Source organism: Gymnoscopelus braueri (genome assembly GCF_963280865.1).
Source record: "Gymnoscopelus braueri genome assembly, chromosome: 20".
In the NCBI taxonomy this organism is placed as follows: Eukaryota; Metazoa; Chordata; class Actinopteri; order Myctophiformes; family Myctophidae; genus Gymnoscopelus; species Gymnoscopelus braueri.
The window spans coordinates 22295033-22317532 of record NC_137622.1 but is presented as its reverse complement, the minus strand read 5'-3'; the positions used below and the strand labels follow the sequence as shown (position 1 = coordinate 22317532).

General features: G+C 42.2%; 2 protein-coding genes across 2 annotated transcripts; one reads left to right on the top strand and one right to left on the bottom strand.

Moving 5' to 3' along the window:
- Positions 1-11351: 11351 nt before the first annotated feature.
- On the top strand, positions 11352-16193 carry LOC308075832 (neuronal acetylcholine receptor subunit non-alpha-2-like; the record flags this gene model as incomplete). Its single annotated transcript, XM_080415808.1, has 5 exons — positions 11352-11501; positions 13684-13728; positions 14557-14666; positions 14795-15710; positions 16026-16193. The coding sequence occupies exons 1-5, from the start codon at positions 11379-11381 to the stop codon at positions 16191-16193; spliced, it is 1362 nt and encodes a 453-aa protein (XP_080271934.1). The 5' UTR covers positions 11352-11378.
- A 2573-nt stretch (positions 16194-18766) lies between these two features.
- On the bottom strand, positions 18767-20173 carry LOC308075578 (uncharacterized protein C3orf85-like; the record flags this gene model as incomplete). Its single annotated transcript, XM_080415524.1, has 5 exons — positions 18767-18841; positions 18942-19028; positions 19330-19346; positions 19398-19502; positions 20143-20173. 5 exons carry the CDS (start codon positions 20171-20173, stop codon positions 18767-18769), a joined length of 315 nt encoding a protein of 104 aa, XP_080271650.1.
- Positions 20174-22500: the final 2327 nt, after the last annotated feature.

Here is a 22500-nt window from a genome sequence, read left to right as displayed (position 1 = left end):
CAAGTTATAAATATGGAGATGCAGCTGTGGTAGCAGCAAGCCACGCAGAAAAGCATCCTCCACAGCAGTGCTGCTTGACAGGCCCACGTCACTGCTTGACTGCAACTGAATGAACCCATGAGTGAGGGAGGAGGGGGTGGGGGGGGGGGGGTCGGTACGGGATAAGAGAGAAGAGATGGATGACAGGGTTCAATTTATAAAAACAAAACAAAACAAACACACAAACAAAACCCTGAAGGGGATACATTTGCTTAAAGGGGGTGATATTAGGCTGTTATAATTTGTTTTAAAGTTCAAGTTAATTGCAGCGAGGTAAAATCATGGTAGACTGCATTAGACTAACCTTGTAGTACACTGTGATGTAAGCAGCACAGCTGCAGCGAATGTGTGTTAGATTTATGTGTGTCAATGTGCATTGAAAATAACCTAAACCACCCAAAGGAGCACTTTTTCAGCACCAATTTTCAACCTTATTCATATCCTCACTAATTCTCATTATAAGTTGGCACATCGGTTGTCATTTCAAACAAGGTTTAAAACTTTTTTATTAATGCAAGAACAATGGCTTTTGGTTCAGTGTGCTAACTTTCCAGTTAGCATGCCCAGCATCGTGATGTGTTGTGAGCTTAGTAGATCTGCTATATTTGCTAAATTAAATTTAAATTACAATTTTTTTTTTTATTATTGAAAATGGGTGAAGTTATCCTTTAATTGTATTACATAGCTGCAGCTGCTTTGCTTACTATAGCCTGTCATGTTTTTTTTATGTTTTGGAAGATGTTCAATGTTCTGCCCAAAATAGGGATGTCAGGGTTAATGTTGAAACATTTGTTTGCCTGCAATGTATGTACTGTAACTACCCGTCTATTTGGTGAGCACTTCTCTTAATAAAAAGTAAAATAAAAATAGAATTTAGACCGACGTCAGCAATTCAGTCCTGTGAATCTTTCTTTAATGATTATGCCTGATGTGCTCAGTGGTGATGACTTGACGTGAGGCTTGGGACAGAGCACAGCACAACATGCTAAGTGGAGGGATAATACATTATTAAGTTATGCACATGGATGAATATTTTACATGATTCTTCACTGGTGACGCTGACAACTCAAATCCAACTCCTGGATAGCAGAGAGGACTTGTCGCCAACTCTGTGTGTCTGTGTGTACACTTACTCATTCTTTCACACACGCACACACACACACACGCACGCACGCACGCACGCACGCACGCACGCACGCACGCACACACACACACACACACACACACACACACACACACACACACACACACACACACACACACACACACACACACACACACACACACACACACACACACACACACACACACACACACACACACACACACACACACACACACACAGAGTGAGGAGAGATGATCCTTTTAGGGGCCTCATATATTTAATCCTTTCATAAGATCCTATTCTGTGATTTTACTAACTTGGGGAGTCTGACGTGATTCTGCTCAACGCAGAGCTTCACATCCTCCCTCTCCTCCTCTAAGCCTCCTCTTTTAATCTGATTTCTCCATTTCAACCTCCATTTCCGGAAGTCTGTCCCTCCTCCCAACGATCCTCTTTCTTCTTTTAACTCCCTCCCACGTTCCCTCTTCCTCCCTTACTTTACCTCTCTGGAAGCCTTCCCTCTCTCTCCCTCACTGCTTTCTGGACCGGTCTATCTGCTTTCAGGGCTAGCTGAGTGGACCCGGAAATCCTAAGAGTTTATTTAACTCAGAGAGTGTGTAAAAATTGACCAATTTCCACACTCTCAGTTAACCACTTAAACCGTATACTGTCTTAACAAGGGTCTCCCAGGGGTTATACTAAGCCCCCTACTTTTTCCCTCGTCGCAATGTGGAGCGCTCTGCTATTTTGCAGAACGTTCACCAGCATAGGGACACTAGGGAGAATGTGGTTGAGAATGTTTACACCGATGGTCCTGGGAGCAGACATGGGCCATGTGCAGTAAGCTGGTCAGCGCAGGGAGGGGTTGGCAGTTGGCAGAGGGTAGAAGGGTATATGGTAGGATGGTGAGTTACGGTATGGTCTCCCATGCTGGCAGGAGCAGAACGGTATGTGCTTGGGGTTAGTCGACCATGGCTAAGTGAAGGAGACTTTCCGTTAAATAATTCATTCCAATGTGAGCCTTGTGAAGACACATGCACACACGAACACACCCACACATACATGGATGCACACACACACACACACACACACACACACACACACACACACACACACACACACACACACACACACACACACACACACACACACACACACACACACACACACACACACACACACACACACACACACATGTACATAAGTCACTGAGTAGACAATCACATGCACAGACATACATTTCTGATTCGTGAGTGCAAGCAGGCATGCTCTCTCTCTCTCACACACACACACACACACACACACACACACACACACACACACACACACACACACACACACACACACACACACACACACACACACACACACACACAAAATTGCATACACACAAATGCTCACAAAGAGCAGGTTCTAAATTTACTCACTGCTGAATATTAATGAAAGGATGGACAAACATTGTCTGAGACTTTTTTTTTCTCTAAAAGAGAGCATTTTAGTGAAACAACAGAAGGTGCTTACGGCAAGGAGCATTTTAATTGTCATTGGGTTAAAGCGCAAACATCACTAACTAGAGTTTCAGCATTATCCAACTAAATGCATACTGTCTAAAGATAATACACTTGCAGTTGCATCTTTTTTGCATAATTCATCTTTAATCTTATTTTTTTCACCTGATCCGTTTTTGCTTTCATAAAATGTTAATATTTCTTATTATTATTTCACTGACATGTCCCACAGTTTAAATACTGGTCTAACACATTTAAAAAGACGTTACAGCCTTTATACTTTGATGATCACTTGACACACACACACACACACACACACACACACACACACACACACACACGTACACACAACCAGGCACACTGTAATTTACATGCACAGGTGCATGCACCCACACACCTGCATTCAAACCCACAGGCAGACAACACAGCTGATTCATATCCGATGACAGCATGTTTTGATGTTTGGGGCAACAGATTTAATACACACTTTGTCAACAGCCATGAGGATGTGCAAGCACGCACGCACGCACGCACGCACCCACGCACGCACGCACGCACGCACGCACGCACGCACGCACGCACGGGCACACACACACACACACACACACACACACACACACACACACACACACACACACACACACACACCTATGAACATAATGAACATGTGTTTCAGCTGAAGATTAGATAAGGGTGATTAGATAAGAAAACATAATGTTTCAAAACATGAGCAAGCAAACCAGACTTAACATTCTGTCTCTCAGCATCTGCAAGATAGCCAGTGAATGACACAAAAATGAGCACAAAACACAAGTGCTATGTGAAGAAAGACATGTGATTGTAATAGGATTACAATTATTTGTACTGTATGTGTGCAATTGTCTCCCTGTGTCATTATTGATAACTGTCTGTGTGCACCTGTGTGTGTGTGTGTGTGTGTGTGTGTGTGTGTGTGTGTGTGTGTGTGTGTGTGTGTGTGTGTGTGTGTGTGTGTGTGTGTGTGTGTGTGTGTGTGTGTTCGTGCGTGTGTGTGTGTGTGTGTGTGTGTGTGTGTGTGTGTGTGTGTGTGTGTGTGTGTGTGTGTGTGTGTGTGTGTGTGCGTGCATGCGTATGTGGGTCTTTAAGTCTGCAGAGTGATATTATCTCCCAACTGCCATCCCAGCATTTTTTCTACTACTTCACTCACCCACAGTTGACCTCTGACCCCAAAGTCCTCTGTCCATTGCAGGGCACAGTCCAGATGCTGAGTGGCCATTTGCTCTTAATCCTTCTTAAGCCTAATCTATATTTGTACAGTGCAGTAGCTATGAATTAGGCTATACTTACTCTCTCTTTCCTCTCCTACCACCTTGCTGCTTCCTTTGCGCTTTTCTGATAATATTCTTTGAGACACAATTTGCTCTTAGTCTTTGTTTACTGGTCTTACAGTAAGTCTTTCCAACCGTTTTGCTCTATGGGAGTTTACAATCAGTAGACTTTTTCAGATCCTTTGCCAAACTTCAAATCTAAAAGTTAACGGTACATTGGGGGAACTTAAAGCACTTGAGGCAGCATTTAGTACAGTAATAGCATTAGCCAAAATTATACCATTGACTTTGAGCTTTCCATTGAAACTCAAACCGATTTTTTAATTATTTTGTCAAAAAGGCCCCACCAACAAACTTTGGAAGGCAATTATATCCAATCAGAATGGAATATCTGAAACATCTGAATTGAATGATAACTTTTTAATCGCATGACTCTAGAGATCATTTAAAGCGATTTGCATCAAACTCTGTAGTAGTAGCAAAAAGAGTCTTTTGAAGAAATTGCTAAATGTCGGCACACACACACACTCACACACACTCACACTCACACTCACACACACACACACACACACACACACACACACACACACAGTCATACTCATAGACTTGTTTGACAGCACTATCATCAGTGTTGTGTAAATTAATGTTTGTTTGCACATTATCTTTTCTATTAATATGTTGGCTTCATGTTAATGTGTTTTCAGACATTTGACTAATAAACTGTCAGTAAACCTGACCTGTCAGCTCTGTACTTGGTGTGCTCTTTATTATCAAATCTCAACAGCCTCACAATGCGTCACAAGCTGTGACACGTGAGCTTGCAGATCTGCTATTTCTGGTGAATATTCTCCCCAGAATATGGATGATAAGTGGTTAAAAAAGAAAGGTCCTATCGCACAAAGATTTGGCGGCCCCCTGTAGTAACTCTCCTAGGGGTCACGAACCCCCTGTCGAAGACCCATGTTTTAAATGTTGATATGCTTTTAACCCAGCACCCATTGTCGATGTGCGTACAGTTAGCTCCACTCTACAGGAGCAAAGAAAACAAAAAAGAAACATTGAAGCAGCCACAACAGCAAGCAGTATGATCATAGAGGCACTGAGATATAGTAATGCACAGATATAATGGCAAACAATCACTGGCAATGTATAGTGTTGCTTTAACACTATGGTTGATACAGACGCACACACACAAACACATACATGCACATGATATCTCTCAAGCATGATTTATACTATATTGTATGACAGAGCATAAATTGAGCATTATTCTCTCTCTCTCTCTCTGTCACAGACACACACATACAGCAGCTGCCCATATTTGCCCAGGAAGGGGACCGGCGTGCAGGTTTCTAGCCCCCGAGAATTCCCGTTTCCGAATGATTAGAGGCGAGGCGGGCGCCGAATGAACGGGAAGCCTCTCTGAGGCAGCAGCTGTGCGGCCTCCGGCTCCAAGTGGAGCGGAAAATCAGAATAATTTCATTGTGATAATCAGCCTGCCTTTATCCCCGCTACATCCACTCGTAGAGATGGACAGAGAAAGAGAGAGGAATAAAAATACAAAACAGAAAATGTGCACTTCGTGCCAGTGTGAGTTACAGGTAATGTGTGCATGTTTATGTGAATGATGTTGTCCTTATTAGTGTGATCATTCCCTTAAAGTAATTTACTTAGTGATTAAAGATACTATTAGCACCCAGGTATGAGTAGCCAACAATGCTTTTTGCACCTGGTGTGGAATAGTCAATGTGGCTATTTCCATCTGGCTGTACAGTAGAACCTATATAGCATGGCAGAGAGCAAAACCCAGGTGACTGTAGCCTGGTAGCCAACAACCCTTTTTGCACCCGGGCACTCTGCTGCACTGCTTAAACCATTGGCTCACCCACAATCCAATTGCCAGAGAAAATCTTAGGCATGCATTTTACATTTCTGCAACCCGTGGATACATAGAATGTCGACATTTCTGAACCCAAAACAATTTCTAAATGCGGAAACGAAGTCTACAGTCGTAGTCTCACTAAGGCCTAGATGCAATTTTGAAATAGATAACTGATGCAACTCAGACGCTCAGGTGGTAGACCTAATTGATCTCCGCATTTGTCTTTTTGCCTGGAATGACACACCATATCATAAAATAAAACTTCTACTCAGGGTCCAAAGCCTTGCTTCGAATGGATTCAATTTCAAACTGACGAAGAGAGCAACACAACTGTTAAACAAAGTGAATCAGGAGTGTATTTGGCTGAGTTATGATTCCTTTCTCTCAATGATTCCTCCCTTCTTCATACAACATGTGTGCGGACACACAGTGACCACCCAGGCACCTTGCTGTTTGAACATTCAGCCTGGTTGCACTGGGAGTTATACATGTCAGGAACAAGAGGCGTAGGACCCAAATGCAGGAACTCAAGAACTCAAACCAAATCCTGGAGACAAAAGTGATGCAGCTAACAGACTTTACTTAAATACATAGAGTAACTACAACAGCACACAAAATACAATCATAACACTTTATCATAACTCAGAATATGACTGACAAACAGGCCCTGACACTAAACTTATGACCCAGCACTATACTCACTGAAAAACAAAGTCTTTATAGTGTCAGGAGCTTGTAACCCAACCAGACTCAGCTGGTACTCACAGGTGACAGCACTCAGGGCAATCAGACTCTTGGCCTCAGGTAGAAGGGAGAGTAGGAGATTGGCTGAGAGGAAATAGCAGCAGGGCAAGGGAGGGGCAGAGGCATACTCAGTGGCTAAACAGTCACATCAGGGACTCAACAGGGGCTGTGATTGTGACAATGCCACCCGAATCCCAAAGTGCACATCATGTTTGATAATGTTCCCATGTGACTGTGCAACCTGTTGTTCACTCACTCTTCCTCATTCTGTCACTCTGTGAGACACACATGAATGCACATAGACACATATGCTCCCAACCCTTTATAGCATATGGCTGGAATTGGATAACTGGAAACATGTGCCTGTGGGGGAGGGGGTCTTTTAAAGCAAACTGAAGAAACCTGCACATTCACTTATTGCTATAATTAGGAATTTGTCCCTGAATTCAGCAACAACTTGGGAGGTTGATTATGTTTTCAGGGGATTCTCTTTACCAATTGGACTATTCTTTAAGTGAATATATATTAAAAAAAACAATAGCATAGTTTAATTGCATACTGTAGGATGACTGAGAGAGAGAGAGAGCTGCATGGATAGCCTACTGCTGTACCTGACAGTCTTCAACCTGGTGGTGGAATGAATTATTGGGTTGAATGAGCAGTAAAAAAGTAGACCTAAGGTACAATTAATAATCTTATTTTCCAGACACTTTTCCACATTTATGTTTACATTGCACCAGACTCGTTTATCACTGTGCTATACATTGAAGTGGACGTTGCACTAACTACAGTGTTTCAGTTTCCACACACCTTTCAGAAGTGAACATGTGGCAGAGCGTGCTCGCATGGTCAGGACTTTTACTGCTATGTGCGCCCTCCAGTGGACCCATCGTGCAAATGAACCGAACTCAACATCCATCACGGCACATTCGAAGGTTTTTAGACTCTGGTCAAATTAGTGCTGAATAGTTATATCTATTCAGCACTAATTTGATTTCCCCTCACATTCCTATTAAATCCCCCCTCCCGTTGTGTGTAGGCCTATCTCGTTTTAAGAGATTACATTAGTATGTGCAGTAGACGTAGTATTAATACATGCAGTAGGAATACATTGAGGACTCTAGCAGGAGCACTCATCCAATGTCACTACTATGACTATGCATGCACCTCATGGTATCATAGCACAACAAAGGCCTTAAAAACAAGGCTCCAGACATCCCAAAACAAACTGGTCAGGCTACTTCACACCTACAACTCATTTAACCCCTGCTAATTTTGCTTAGGTGGGATGGCTCAGGGTAGAGGACAGAGTACAGCAACTTGCGATGGGCCTGGTCTACAAGATACACTACACGACAAAGACACCCATGTTGTACCTGTCAAACTACTTCAAAAACGTCAAAGACGTCCACAAACACAACACCAGAGGGAGCTCCATAAATCACGTTCAACACAGATTTGGCTCAAACAAGGGGTTAAATTCCCTACTGCTATGCCACCAAAATGTGGAATTCCCTATACAACAGTCATACAAAAGTGTGAATCCTTACTCTCCTTCAAAACCGCTCTAAAAGAGCACTTACAGGTGGTTGTAATTCGCAACTGGCAATCAATCAATAAATAAATCAATCAATCAATCAATGAGCAACACAAATGAAACAAATAGACCGGAGTTTCCAGACAGTACAATAAATCCAGAGAGTAGGCTATCCTATAGGCTACTCTCTTGATCCCATGCGTGCACAAGTCCAGCAGTGTGGTAGCAGGGCTCGGTTCTTTGATTGGTGAAGGATTGCGTTTCAAACTCCACGTGAGCTCCCGCCCCGGCCCCACCCCGCGGGCATCGTTTTTCATCTCATCAGCCCTCCTCATGATCATCCCTCCTCCTCTTCATCCCTCTTCATCCTCCTCCCATCACCACCCTCCTCCGTTCCCGTCCGCTCCGCTGCGCGCTGCAGCGGTGTGGACACTGTGTGGACAGCGGCCGTGGCGCGTCGCTTTGTGGCCACTGCGTCTCCACACATGGGAGTCCCTGCGCTCGTGAAGGGAAGATTTTGGAGCACGCTTTACGCATGGTTCTAGGGTGTTACGGTTCATTTGGTTCAGTCGTATAACCTCTATGTGTCTACTATAGGGGTGTTGAAAATGTGCACCCGTTTCTTGCGTGAATATAGGGGGTGTCTTGTCTTCTAGCCGACGAAAGCCAACATCATCATGAAGTTACGGATCGCCTGCCTCGTCCTGTCGCTGTTCTCCCCGCTTTGCCTCGCTATCATCCCAGGTAAGATAACCAACATCCATCTGTTCCACGTTTTCCTTGTGCAAAACTTAAATACCTTGAAGAGGCAACAGCACTTTAATCGTGCTCTCGAAAATCACAGTCTACATTTAATTTCTTGTTGGAGGTTTAGAGATGTGTACATTCTCGCATACATTCACCTTAATAACTGTATGTTATCATGACAAGGTGCACATTAAAACCACTTAAACCCCATCACCGGTAATATTGTGGGGAAAGCTTTCGCTGAAAATAGCAGATCGACCCCCCCACAATAACAGAAACACAGAAAACAGAAACACAGACACTAGTATTGAGCCCTGAGGGACTCCGGTTACCGGGTTTAAGTGGTTAAACCCGGCTATTGCGCAATCAGTCCCGCTGCTCCGCATGGGATAAAGTATCCAGAGACGTGCGCGCGCTCCGTTTCTGCTGACCAGCGTGGTTCTGACAGGATGGAACAAAGAGAAGCAGGTGTCAGATGTCAGCCTCCAGCTGTCAGTATCCTCCTCCCTTCCTCTCGCTCAGACCCACATTCATGCTCATCATGAGTGACTGGTGGCCAACTCAGCTATTTCCACTGTGATAGTAAACTGCTCATTATTTAGACCTCATCAGTCATCAATGTCTTGGGCCAGTTGCTGTAGATATGGATTTGATTAGATGTTTGGAGGTGGACTTCCCCCCCCTCTCCATCTCTGACACACACACACACACACGCACACGCACGCACGCACGCACGCACGCACGCACGCACGCACGCACGCACGCACACACACACACACACACACACACACACACACACACACATACTTGAAATAACATGTGCGTCAGTGCATGGCTTCAAACAAGTTCACAGAATGTGAACAACAGAAAACAACAAACATGGACACATTCACAGAGAACATAGGTCATACACTTCCATCTGCCATATTACCAACACCGGGAAAATTATGGATACAGATAGTGCCTTGGTAAATAAATAAATGGTGCATTTATAAAGCGCTTTTATCCAAAGCGCTTTACATATATTGTGCATTACATTCACCCATTCACACACACCGACATTCACACGAATCGAACTGGGAACCTTGCGGTTTCCAGTTCACTCTACCTGGCCACTCTACCCCTGAGCCACTGCCGCCTTCTCCTCCAAATAGAGCGACTGCCTATAATGGAGGAGATTGAGCAAGCTGCTTTGCTTTACACGAGGACAACCTCATAATCCTCAAGCCCCTGACCACCAGCCAGTGGGCATGGCCCAAGCTGCCAAAACTGTTACTTTTCAGGATTAACATTTCAGGATTCAAATTCAACAAGCTCAGACTGCGACGCTTCGCGCCACGTCTCGAGCTTGTGGATGTGCTACTTTTGATGCTTTTGTGTGACACTGTAGTATGATCAAGTAGGGCATTAATTTAGGAAAAAACACAAAAAGTTAGAATATGGAGATGAGAGATTTCTGCCCAACAGCAACGATATAGACTTGACTTCCCCCACGTCTGACATTAGCCATTTCTTGTTAGTGTCACAGAGTCTGTCATTTCAAAGACAGGCCACCTGAGGCTGAACGACTCCAAAGTGAGTCTATAGACTCTAGAGCTATTGTATCCCACTCAGGTCACTTCTCGTCCATTGTCCATCATCACTGTGACCTCTACACACAATCATTTTCTGAAACCAAGTTTGTACAAGTAAAACCAAATGGACTCTTACGAGTCCACTTGGTTTCATTTGTACACTCGAATGGATAAATGAACACAAAAGAAATGATCTTGTTTTTGAAAAAAATTGTCTTCATCAGGCAAAATGTGCCTGATTGTGCTCCTAATTGTACTCACAAGCCCCAGTTCTTTTATTTTAGAGGCCAAGATTGTCTGTGTGGCTCTGCAATTGAAATAGTTAATGGTGTGTGTGTGTGTGTGTGTGTGTGTGTGTGTGTGTGTGTGTGTGTGTGTGTGTGTGTGTGTGTGTGAGAGTGTGTGTGTGTGTGTGTGTGTGTGTGTGTGTGTGTGTGTGTGTGTGTGTGTGTGTGTGTGTGTGTGTGTGTGTGTGTGTGTGTGTGTGTGTGTGTGTGTGTGTGTGTGTGTGTGTGAGTGTGTGTGTGTGTGTGTGTGTGTGTGAGAGAGGGGGGTTTGTTTTTGATGGTGGTCGTGTGTACTTTATGTGTGCATGTATTGTATACACACCAACGTTCCTAACCCTAATTGCTATCTGCATGATATTGAACAATAGCCCTGCATAGCTCAACATAGTATATGCATTCTGACACTCAAAGTGCCTTGTGTCTTGAGGTTAAGATTAGGAATGTCGAGTTCTGCAGGGATAACTTTTTGAAAATTGCTCTTTGTCGTGCGCCCTGATCTCTCTCTCTCTCTCTCTCTCTCTCTCTCTCTCTCTCTCTCTCTCTCTCTCTCTCTCTCTCTCTCTCTCTCCTTCCCTCCCTCCCTCCCTCACTTCCCTCCTTGCTTCCTCTGTCCTTGCAGCTCCAGCTGAGTTTGTGTCTCTGGCGCTGATGGAGGATGCCCTGCTGAGGAACCTGTTCCAGGGTTACCAGCGCTGGGTCAGGCCCATCCAACGCGCCAATGACACCATCAGAGTACGCTTTGGACTTAAGATCTCACAGCTGGTGGACGTGGTGAGGACGCAGACACCTGTACCCATAGACACACATGGCATGAATTCATTACCATAGTACTCTATTGTGTATAGTCACTGTCCATGGCGCTGAAACCTTCTTACCCTAAACAGCTGTTGGACTAGCAGTACTCACTATTTTCTAGTCACTGTCCGGGGTGCTGAAACCAACTGTTAGATTAGCAATATTCTATTGTGTACTCACTGTCCTTGGTGCTGAAACCTTCTCTATACCAAACAACTGTTAAACTAGCAGTACTCTATTTCAGTGGTTCTCTAACTTGTTCATGTCAACCCCCAAATTTAATATAGATTTGGCAGTGGATCTTAAAATGTTTCACATATATTCCACATTAGAAAGAAAAACAAAATCTCCTTTTTTAAAATTGATCCACAAGCTCTCAACGCGTATAGGGTTAAAGTGGTTAAACTGAATTTGATGCTTTATTAACTCATTTTGTTGTGGACCACCTGGAACCCCCTCAAGGACCCCTGAGGGTCCCCGGACCCCACTTCAAGAACCATTGCTCTATTTTGTAGTCACTGTCTACTCTGACTAGCAGTACTCTCCAAACCAGTGATTCTCAACTTTTATTTTTACATTTCAATGATATGCATTTTCGATCTCTAATCTAGACAGTAAAATCCTCAGTGTTAATTCAAATCTGAGAGTGTACAAATAGAACCAAATGGACCCGTAAGGTTCCATTTGGATCTATTTGTACACCATAAGGGTCTATTTGGTTCCTAACTATCAATCATTTATTTGGGGACCCCCTGGAACCCCCCTAACGGTCCGTGAGGGGTTGAAAACCAATGCTCCTCCAAACCACACAGACTCACAGCAAAGTGTTTTTTTTTGAGTATGCAGGGTTCTGAAATAGATTCCTCTTTATCACCTTCTCACAGGGGCTTGTCTTTAATATTTCAAAGTCTCTCTCTGATACTGTAGGTTAAGATGGTTTAGGTGTTTGAGAAGAGAAAGCACAGAATGATAATGGAATAGTCGCTCTTAGTGCCTGAAATATTAATTACAAGCTAGCTCACGGAAGTTGAAATTCAAGTCTTCGGTCTCCTAAGTTTAATGCATGCATGCTGTGCTGCAATAGGATGTAGGAAGAAAAAGAGTGTATTGTGTCTTTATGGCTCTGCAGGGTTAGACAGATCTGGTTCGCTTAGTTGGGTGATGTGTATTTTCAATGGACTAAAATAGTTTAATCAGATTGATCTTGGTGCTTGAATACAATTATGACATCATTTTATGGAACTGGGATTTTATCCTAAATTGTCCATGGGAACCATTTACTTGCCTTATTTATTTAACCATAGATTTCATCTCATATATACTGTATGTATATATATATATATATATATATATATAGAGAGAGAGAGAGAGAGAGAGAGAGAGAGAGAGAGAGAGAGAGAGAGAGAGAGAGAGAGAGAGAGAGAGGGAGAGAGAGAGAGAGAGAGAGAGAGAGAGAGAGAGAGAGAGAGAAGCAGTATCCATCTCCCCTGGTTCTCCTTAGGCTGCTGTGAGGCTGGGTATTAGATTATGGTTCACCTCTGCTTTGTGTGATCGCCACGACATCCAACTCAGGCCGACAGCTGAGGCGATCGGCTGGCCGAGGCCAAATAACACTCACAACTCACTCACTCTGTCCCTCTGTTCACCTCGCAATGTCAATGTCTCGATCCCTTGCTGAGTTCATCTGTGTCATTTATTTTTCCTGTCTGCCAATGGGCTATATCGAGCAGCACACATTTCACTATGTATTCTTCTGTCTGGCTATCTATCTCTATCTGTCTTGTCTCATGTCTGACCTACAGTAACCCTTACCCTGTCTCTGGTGGAAATAAACCTCTGTTTTCCATCACAATCACGATGCTCTCAGCATTCTATAATTATAGATGGCCAGCTTGAACCCATCACTGCTTATGCTGTTATATCCATGTATTGTAAACAAAGGATCTGCCTTGATATTGCAATTCAACAGGAAGAGATATTGCAGAAAATCAAATGAGAATGAACCCGATACCCCTGAAAAGGAAATGATGTCCTACCACAGACTCCATCCAATTTCAATCAAGCTACAGCCATAATTGTCTGTAACCTTACTGTACCTTGTGTGCCCCCCCCCCCTCCCCACCCCATTTTGTGTCTCTCTTCTTTCCCTTCTCTTTAGGATGAGAAGAATCAGCTGATGACTACCAATGTTTGGCTGTGGCAGGTATGCAAGACACAAAATTAGATTTAGCTGTGTAGGGGTGTCCAAACGTTTTTTTCAAAGGGTGCCATATTCGAAAATATGACTGATCTCCTGTCACACTGTACCTTTGGAACATAACAAAGTACATACAAATTAATCGCATTACAACAATTTTATTTAACTACAGGGCAATATCAATATTATATTCCTTTGTTGAAAGTGTAGCCAAATATGAGTAAGTTGCATTCACAGCACAGATGAGCTGTGCTGAACATAATTCAGCCTTTTTTTTCACTTGCATGCGATTATATATTGTGATTATATTTGCAGTCCAATAAATTGTCTTTTGTTCAAATAACCAGCAGTGAAAATGTCTCTACAAAAAGAAAAAGAACAGAAAAGAAAATAAGAAATAGCCTTTCTTTCACATCTTGAGAATGAAACAACACAAGGAACAAGTAGTTAGGAATCCTAACATCCTTGTCATAATAATATGCTGATATTTATTCAGTGGAGGGGAATGGTATTACTTTGCTTTTACTTGAATTTATTTGATTATCTATTTCAAGGCTAGATTAAGGGATGCCATGATCAATATAAGTCGAGGGACATTCTGGGATCATCACATGGATTTCCTCTGTATTTACCCCTCCTAACCATTAATACAGTGCTCAGTGAGAGGTTGGGGATCAGCGTTTTACTCAAGGTCACTTCAACACTAAGCCTGGAGGGGGGCTTCTAATTCACAGACAGCCACTCTTCCTCCGAGCCACATTATACTGTACATGATAGGTATCGTTTTATAAAATCTAATCTGAATCAAATGGATACTATGTTTACCTTCACCAGGAATGGATTGATAACAAGCTGCAATGGAACCCGGAGGACTACGCTGGAATTACCTCCATCAGAGTTCCCTCTGAAACCATCTGGCTTCCAGACATAGTCCTCTATGAGAAGTAAGAATCCTCCTTTAATGTATAATTGTCTTTCAAGTCTTGGATTATGCTCAAATGATTTGATTGATGATAATGATCAAATGATTGATGAATGACATTACTGTGACTTTTGATGCCCCTTTCTTAAGCGCTGATGGTCGTTTTGAGGGCTCCCTGATGACTAAAGCCATTGTCAAGTACAATGGGGCAATCACCTGGACACCACCTGCTACCTACAAGTCTGCCTGCACCATGGATGTTACGTTCTTTCCCTTTGACCGCCAGAACTGCTCCATGAAGTTTGGCTCCTGGACCTATGACGGTAACATGGTGGACCTGGATCTAATGGACATCCAGGTGGACCGGAAGGACTTCTTCGACAACGGGGAATGGCAAATCCTCAACGCAACTGGAGCCAAGGGGATGCGGAAGGATGGCTTGTATTCATACCCATTTCTCACCTACTCATTCATCCTAAAGAGGCTCCCCTTGTTCTACACACTCTTCCTCATCATCCCCTGTTTGGGTTTGTCCTTTCTCACCGTCTTGGTGTTCTACCTCCCCTCGGATGAGGGAGAGAAGTTGTCACTCTCTACCTCTGTCCTGGTGTCGCTCACTGTGTTCCTCCTTGTCATAGAAGAGATCATCCCTTCCTCCTCCAAGGTCATCCCCCTGATCGGAGAATACCTGCTCTTCATCATGATCTTCGTCACTCTGTCCATCATTGTCACTGTCTTTGTCATTAATGTGCACCACCGCTCCTCGACCACATACCACCCCATGTCCCCTTGGGTCCGAAACCTCTTCCTCCAGAAGCTTCCCAAAATGCTCTGTATGCGAGGTCACATCGATCGTTACCACTACCCTGAGCTGGCTCCTGAGAGTCCCGAGGCAAAGCCCCGGTCCTGGGGTCACAGAGGAAGCCAGAGAGGCAGCAATGGGGCCCATGGACAGGCTACATCCGAGGGGAAGGAAGATGACACCTGGGTTACCATGATGGAGAAAGCAACCTATTCCGTTCGCTACATCAGCAGACACATTCGCAAAGAGCACTTCATTCGTGAGGTTTGTTGCTCAATCACGGATCGATGGAATGTTGCATAATGTTAGAATGTGAGATCAGCAGTGTATGCAGCCCCCTCATATCAAGGGGATTTAATATCCCCTTGATATGAGGGGACATACTGAATTTGCATGGGATAAATAAAGGTCTATCTATTTAAATAATTAATAAATGAAATAGTGACATGCATTCATGTCGCTACTGTACATCTATGGACAAACCCACTTACAAGGATGTAATTTAAAAGCAGAATGACATCCTGTGTATAGCTTGTGATCTTAGCTCTCATTAAGTTTTTTCTCTAACATTTCTTCCAGGTGGTACAAGATTGGAAATTTGTGGCCCAGGTGTTGGACAGGATCTTCCTGTGGGCTTTCCTCACTGTGGCAGTACTTGGCACCGTCCTCATCTTTACCCCAGCTCTGACCATTTTCTTCAAAGTCCCTCCTACAACCACAACTGAAGAAGATCCACCCTCTAACTAGCGGTCACAGATATTTATGTAACCTTTATTTGACAAACCAGGATCTCCACTTAAAGGGTAAGACCACTTTGGTAGAGGTTTGGGTTGTGTAGTTACCTTGCCATGATGTAACTCCAAAGGTGGACAAGAAATAAAAAATAATTGCTCCATTGATTAGAAATTGATAATTCAAAATATGCTCCCCATTGACTTACATTGTATGGTGAAACAGCTCTCAAAGTCACTATTTTAGCACGTAAACGAACGCAAACAAAGTTGATTCAGACAATATAGAACATCACCAAACCCAGTACTGTTTTTTTTTTAAATAAAAATGTTAACTTCCTGTTGATTTAGCCATTTCTAATAAGTAGAAAACCTGGACTGGATCCGCGGATCCGGATCCAGATCTTCAAATAGTAAAATCAACAGGAAGTTGACATTTTTATTAAAAAAACAAACAGTACTGGGTTTAGTGATGTTATATATTGTCTGAATCAGCTTTGTTTGTGTTCATTTATGTGCTAAAAGAGTGACTTTGAGAGCTGTTTTACCATACAATGTAAGTCAATGAGGAGCATATTTTTTAATTATCAATTTCTAATCAATGGAGCAATTATTTTTTATTTCTTGCCCACCTTTGGAGTTACATCATGGCAAGGTAACCACACAACCCAAACCTCTACCAAAGTGGTCTTACCCTTTAAGAATCTATTTTATGAGGGAGACTCACCAAGATAACCACATACTGTAGCCCACCACCTTCACATGCAGATGAACACAGCAGCTCATAGCCACTCAGGAACCCAAAAGTGCATACTTTTTTTAATATGTTGACCATTTGAATTATAATTGGTGCTACCTTTCAAATTCTACAATTGAGCTAAGCTAGCTTGTAATTAACGAGTCTCTTGCTTTCAGTGAAAAATATACACTGTTAACAAGCCACTTTTTTTGTGTAAAGTGTGAATAAAAATAGCCCTCTAAAATTCAAACATCATTAAGGTATTCCTTCACTACTTCAAATTAACTGCATAGATAGACAAATACAAATGATGTCACAATGCAAAGAGTAAGAAGGGTTTGTTTGATATTGCTCATCAGACATACATTACTGCACTAGTTATCACACTATAGAAGCACAATCTAAGACAGTGATTCTCTCAACATGTGGGCCAGGGCCCACTGGTGGGCCGTGGGGATATTGCAGGTGGGCCCCCTCAAAATTGGCAAAACACTAAGATTTTAATGATAATCTAACATTAATATAAAAAGTTTTTTTATTTATTTAAAAACCTTTAAAAGTGAGTTTTCATTGTGATACAAATAGGAACTCCGAGCTGGAACACAGTAAATTAATTGCTATTTTTGAAAAATCGAGACATTTTGTGCAAATCTTTCAATATATATTCTTTAAAGCGAACATTTGTATTTTGTACTCAAATCTTTGCTTCTGGGGGGTCCCTGGAACAAAATGTTTTGAGATGGGGTCGGCGGCCAAATTCATATCGTTTTGGGGGTCCTTGACATGAAAAGGTTTGAGCGCCACTGACATAGAAACATACGTATTGCAGAAAACTGTTGGGATTTAGAAGACATTTATAGAATCGGCTTCAGGTCTTAAAGGGTTAACACGGCAGCCGATATGCTGGTCTGTTGGGTGGGCTGCGGAAGCTTTTGAGATTTTGGGTTGAGAACCTGACTGATCTGAGACATTATGAGGAGCGTGTGGCAGGTGAAAAGGGAAGGCAATTGAATTTGCTTGGAACCAGCAACAGCTAAACTACCTTGAATATTGATTATGTGATGTCACAACAGACTTATGCATCATGACACAGCTTTGAAGACTTACTATTAGCCTGAGTTAGTGGGATGGCAGCCTTTAAGGTCACTGATTTGTCGATTGGAGTTCTATTTGTGGAGTTGTGTCTGGGGATCTCATTACAGAGCTGCTGTCCTTGTTGACTCTTGTCTGTTTTTTTTTCTCTGTTGAAAACTGTTCTTCTCTCTTTCAGTACCTTACGAACCTTAAATACAAAATAAATTCGGTAGCTTTGGATGCTCCACAGTCACACAGGTAGTTTTTTTTAATTTGTTTCAACCACTTGATGTCAGAGTGTAGTGAAATCTTGCAAATAGTAAAAACTGCTGTTTTACCTTAATAACTGATGATTCCATGACTGGTCAAATTTTACATTATATGGATCAAGCAAACCCCACACCAATTGTTTTGTTGTCCAGAATGAATCACTCACACAAATAAATGTCTTTGCAATACTTTATATTGTATTTGTCATCTTTAATGTATGCATAGTAATACCATACCTCTATTTAGTCTGTAGTATTACTTGCTGATCATACTCACACAGTGGGAATTCTGCTCTTACTTAATACTTCTGAAACATATGATAACGTGAGAATAAGAATATGAATTCATTTCAATCTAAAAGCAGCAAGTTTATATACTGTAGCTTATAATATTCCCAAAGCTCCATCGGTTTCTCGCTGTAAAGCACATTATAAGCGGGACGTTTCAGTCCTATCAACTACATTTGTACTGTCTACTGTGTGATTATACTGTATCTGTAGTTATAATCAGTGTCCACCAGTCTGGCTGTCCAGATGAGCTTGAGCATTACGCAGCATCTCCATGTAGAGCTTATTGTTTTCACTGCAACAAAGACAGTAGAAAAGAAACAAAAAACAGATATGTACGTAACTGCTTTACCTGGCTTATTTACTGGCTTATTTTAACATCTCCCTCACGTACTGTAGCTACAGAGCGGTCAAACATCAAGGCACCCATGTCCATGTAGTACTGGGCATCTGTTCGCAGGGCTGTCCAATACTCATTAGCCTTACAGGAAAACAGTAAAGAGCACCCTGCTAGGAAAGCCTTTCTCTTGACTGACTCTTGACTCTCTCTAGCTGGCTTACATGTTAAAACAGCAATATTTAATGTGCAATCACAAACACAGCCATAGCATAAATGGAAGCACATATGTTTTATTACTAAAGTTATTGTAGATTTGTTTACATATCATTACTCAGGTTAGCTTGAGGTTAGTGCTAAGTGTACAAATTTACCTTTTCTTTTTTTCTTTTTTTTTTTTACCTGTTCTTGAATGGTACAGTACTGTATGTGTGTATCTGTATACCTGTTCTTGAATGGTATATATATATATATATATATATATATATATATATATATATATATATATATATATATGGTTCTGAGAGTGGTTGGGATCCCAGTAGGATCCTGCATCTCTCCTCAGTCTGATAAATCGCTTTGCCTCCTTTTCCTTCATGAATGGGGCTGCAAAAACCCCTGTTGACACAGACAAAAGCAGGGGGGGGAGAAGTAAAAAATAAATCAAGCCAGCTTCACTGGAACAAATGGATTACATTGCAACTAGCAATCTCATTACAAATATTGTAACTTGAATGGTTTATACATTAAGCCATGGGAAATAGATTTTATTTTTATGCTCAAGATCTAACAAAACATTTTTAGCACTACACCCACATGCTAATTTTGATATATTGAAATAAAATGATTGTGGAAAAAGATAATTTTGCCATATTTATGGTAATCCCATCCTCCCAAAACCTGATTTAACCTGGCTCAGCCTCCTCCCACCAACATGCAAAAGAAAGTTCAGATGGGGCTGATGGCCAAATACAAACAACCAAATCCCAAAGGTCTAAATAAAGTAGGCTACCATGAAAACACATTTTGGGAAGATTTACTCTTGTTGAATCACTCAGAAAGATGTTTGTAATACATAAAAGCCATTTCTGTTCAAAAACCTTTTGCACATCTTGAATTGTAGTTGTAGAATAAATAGCAATGCCAATGAAATTACAGTCTGTAAGGCAAAAATTATACCCTACATGTCTGAATTAGAGTAACTTTCCAACAAGCTTAAACAAGGCACACAAAGCCAGACACAGGATTTACTTTCCACTCAATAGAGCAAGTAGAATTACAAATTTCATGTCTCTAAATGCAAATGATAAAACAAATGAAAAATAATAGTGTGTGTACATTACATTCACTGTGCAACTGTACTGAATAGTGACAATGCGCTCATTTGAGAAATAATCAGTCTCTTATTTAACTGTAACTGAATCCTGTGTAAAAAACAATCCAAAATGCTGTGATTTACCTGAATCGTGACTTGCAGCAGTTTATCTGCAGACTGAGCGTCCAAAAGTGCCTCCTGACTTCCAGAATCTTACAGTTTGGTGTGAGGTGAACAAGAACAAGAACAAGAACGTCGGGAGGCAGAAGGCAGGATGGGCAATTGGGCATCAAGCAACAAGTTTGCTACTCTAGGTCTAGGAAACCATGTATCTTAGTGCCAGCATTCTTCGACTGTTTAGTCACAGCTAGAGTAAGAGTCAAGAAGCAAACCAAGATTTAAAAAAAATTAAATAAGTTAATACGTATACTATCAACAATGAGTATGGGTGAATATATACATGGTCAATTAACAGTCCATCAACACTGATGCACACAAAGTAAAATCCTGCGTTAATTTAACTCTGAGAGTGTAAAAATTTACCCGAAAGGGTTGAATTAACACCGAGGATTTTGTTGTGTTGGAATCACTGAGTTCATTCTGTCTTACTGTTAAGATGTGGAAATGAAACTGGTTATGTGTACATGCACGCTTACACCACTGGGTGGTATACTTAGCACAGATATTGCTTGACATAATGTGCTGTGTCTGCAACTATGCACTTTCTCAGCGTCTAAAATAAAGGGCAGCATGTGGGTTATCTTAGCCCATGTTTCTTTTGGTCCAAACATGTACACTGCTTTATGAATGGCTTCGTCCAATGTTTGCACTACTGCTGTGGCTTACATTTGTCACTATATTTCATCAGCATTCAGAGCATTAACACCATATTTCATTTCAGTAACGGAAATAAGGTTTTAATGCTATTGAAGGCTTAAGACGTTCATTGTTTTCACTAGGTCGACAGACCAGGAGGCGAAGACAATGTTTTTGCCCCTCTCCATGTGTCTGTGTGTCCATGTGTCCAACTGTCCATGTGTATGTGTCCGACTGTGCACAGCTAATCTGGGACACAGCTGGACTGATCGGCATCAATCTTTGCATATACACTCCCAGGAGGCCAAGAAAGACACTCCATCCCACATTTTTCCAATCGACCTCATGGTGGTGCTATACCAGGGCACTTTACATTTTGGCCTATAGCTCTTGAACTGTAGGTCATACAATCAAAATGTAGTTCCCTCCACAGCTTCCCCGTGTCCTACCGGCTGTAATGACACAGCCTTGGGGCGAAGACCTGTGCTCCAATGAGTGCCCTTTCCTAGTTTCAAAATGGAATTCACGGAGTAAAAGGTTCCACTTTCAAATGTTAGATATGAGGAGATAAAGGCACGGACAAGCAACAACTTCCTTCAGTTAAACAGCAACAAAACTTAAGCTCTCCTTGTTGGCACATCACACCAGGTCCAGTCATGACTCATGCCCCATATCTCATCTCACCTTCGACGGTCAGGTCATCCCCTTCTCCTCCTCAGTCACAAACTTGGGTGTTAAATTCGATCCTCACCTGACTTTCAATGACCATAATCATCTGTGCAGAACTGCATTCTATCATCTCAAAAACATCTCCAAACTCTGCCCCCTTCTAACCCTGTCAGATGCAGAGAAGCTTGTCCATCCCTTTGTCTCCTCTAGACTGGACTACTGCAACGCACTCTTCATTGGGATTCCTGGCAAGAGTATTCAGAAGCTGCAATACATCCAAAACAGCACTGCCAGGATCCTAATGAGAGTGCGTAATGTCCTACTAATCACTCACAACTGCATAAATGGACATGCCCCTCCCTACCTACAGAAACTAATTAAGCCTCCTCAAACGTCCACCCGCACCCTCAGATCTACGAGCAGATTCCTCCTCGATGTCCCTGGTACCAATCTATGTACTGTACTATGGGGGACCGGGCCTCGCCTGTGGAACAGCCTTCCTATTGATCTGAGAGCACCACAGACCCTGGACTCTTTTAAAATAGGCCTGAAGACTTTTTTGTTTCTGAGGGCATTTTCGTGTTGAATTGTTGTTTAGCCACATCTGTTTTTAAACCCTGCTTTTTTAACCTTATATGATTGATGATGGGTTTTTACCATGTGGCACTCTGAGATTCCTTGTGAATGAAAAGTGCATTACAAATAAAATGTATCATTATTATTTATTATTATCCTTAAAGTCCTGCTGCTGCTGCTGCTGCTGCTGCTGTGGGCAGGACAATGGTGACCATAGAACAACAAGACATAATTCATAGA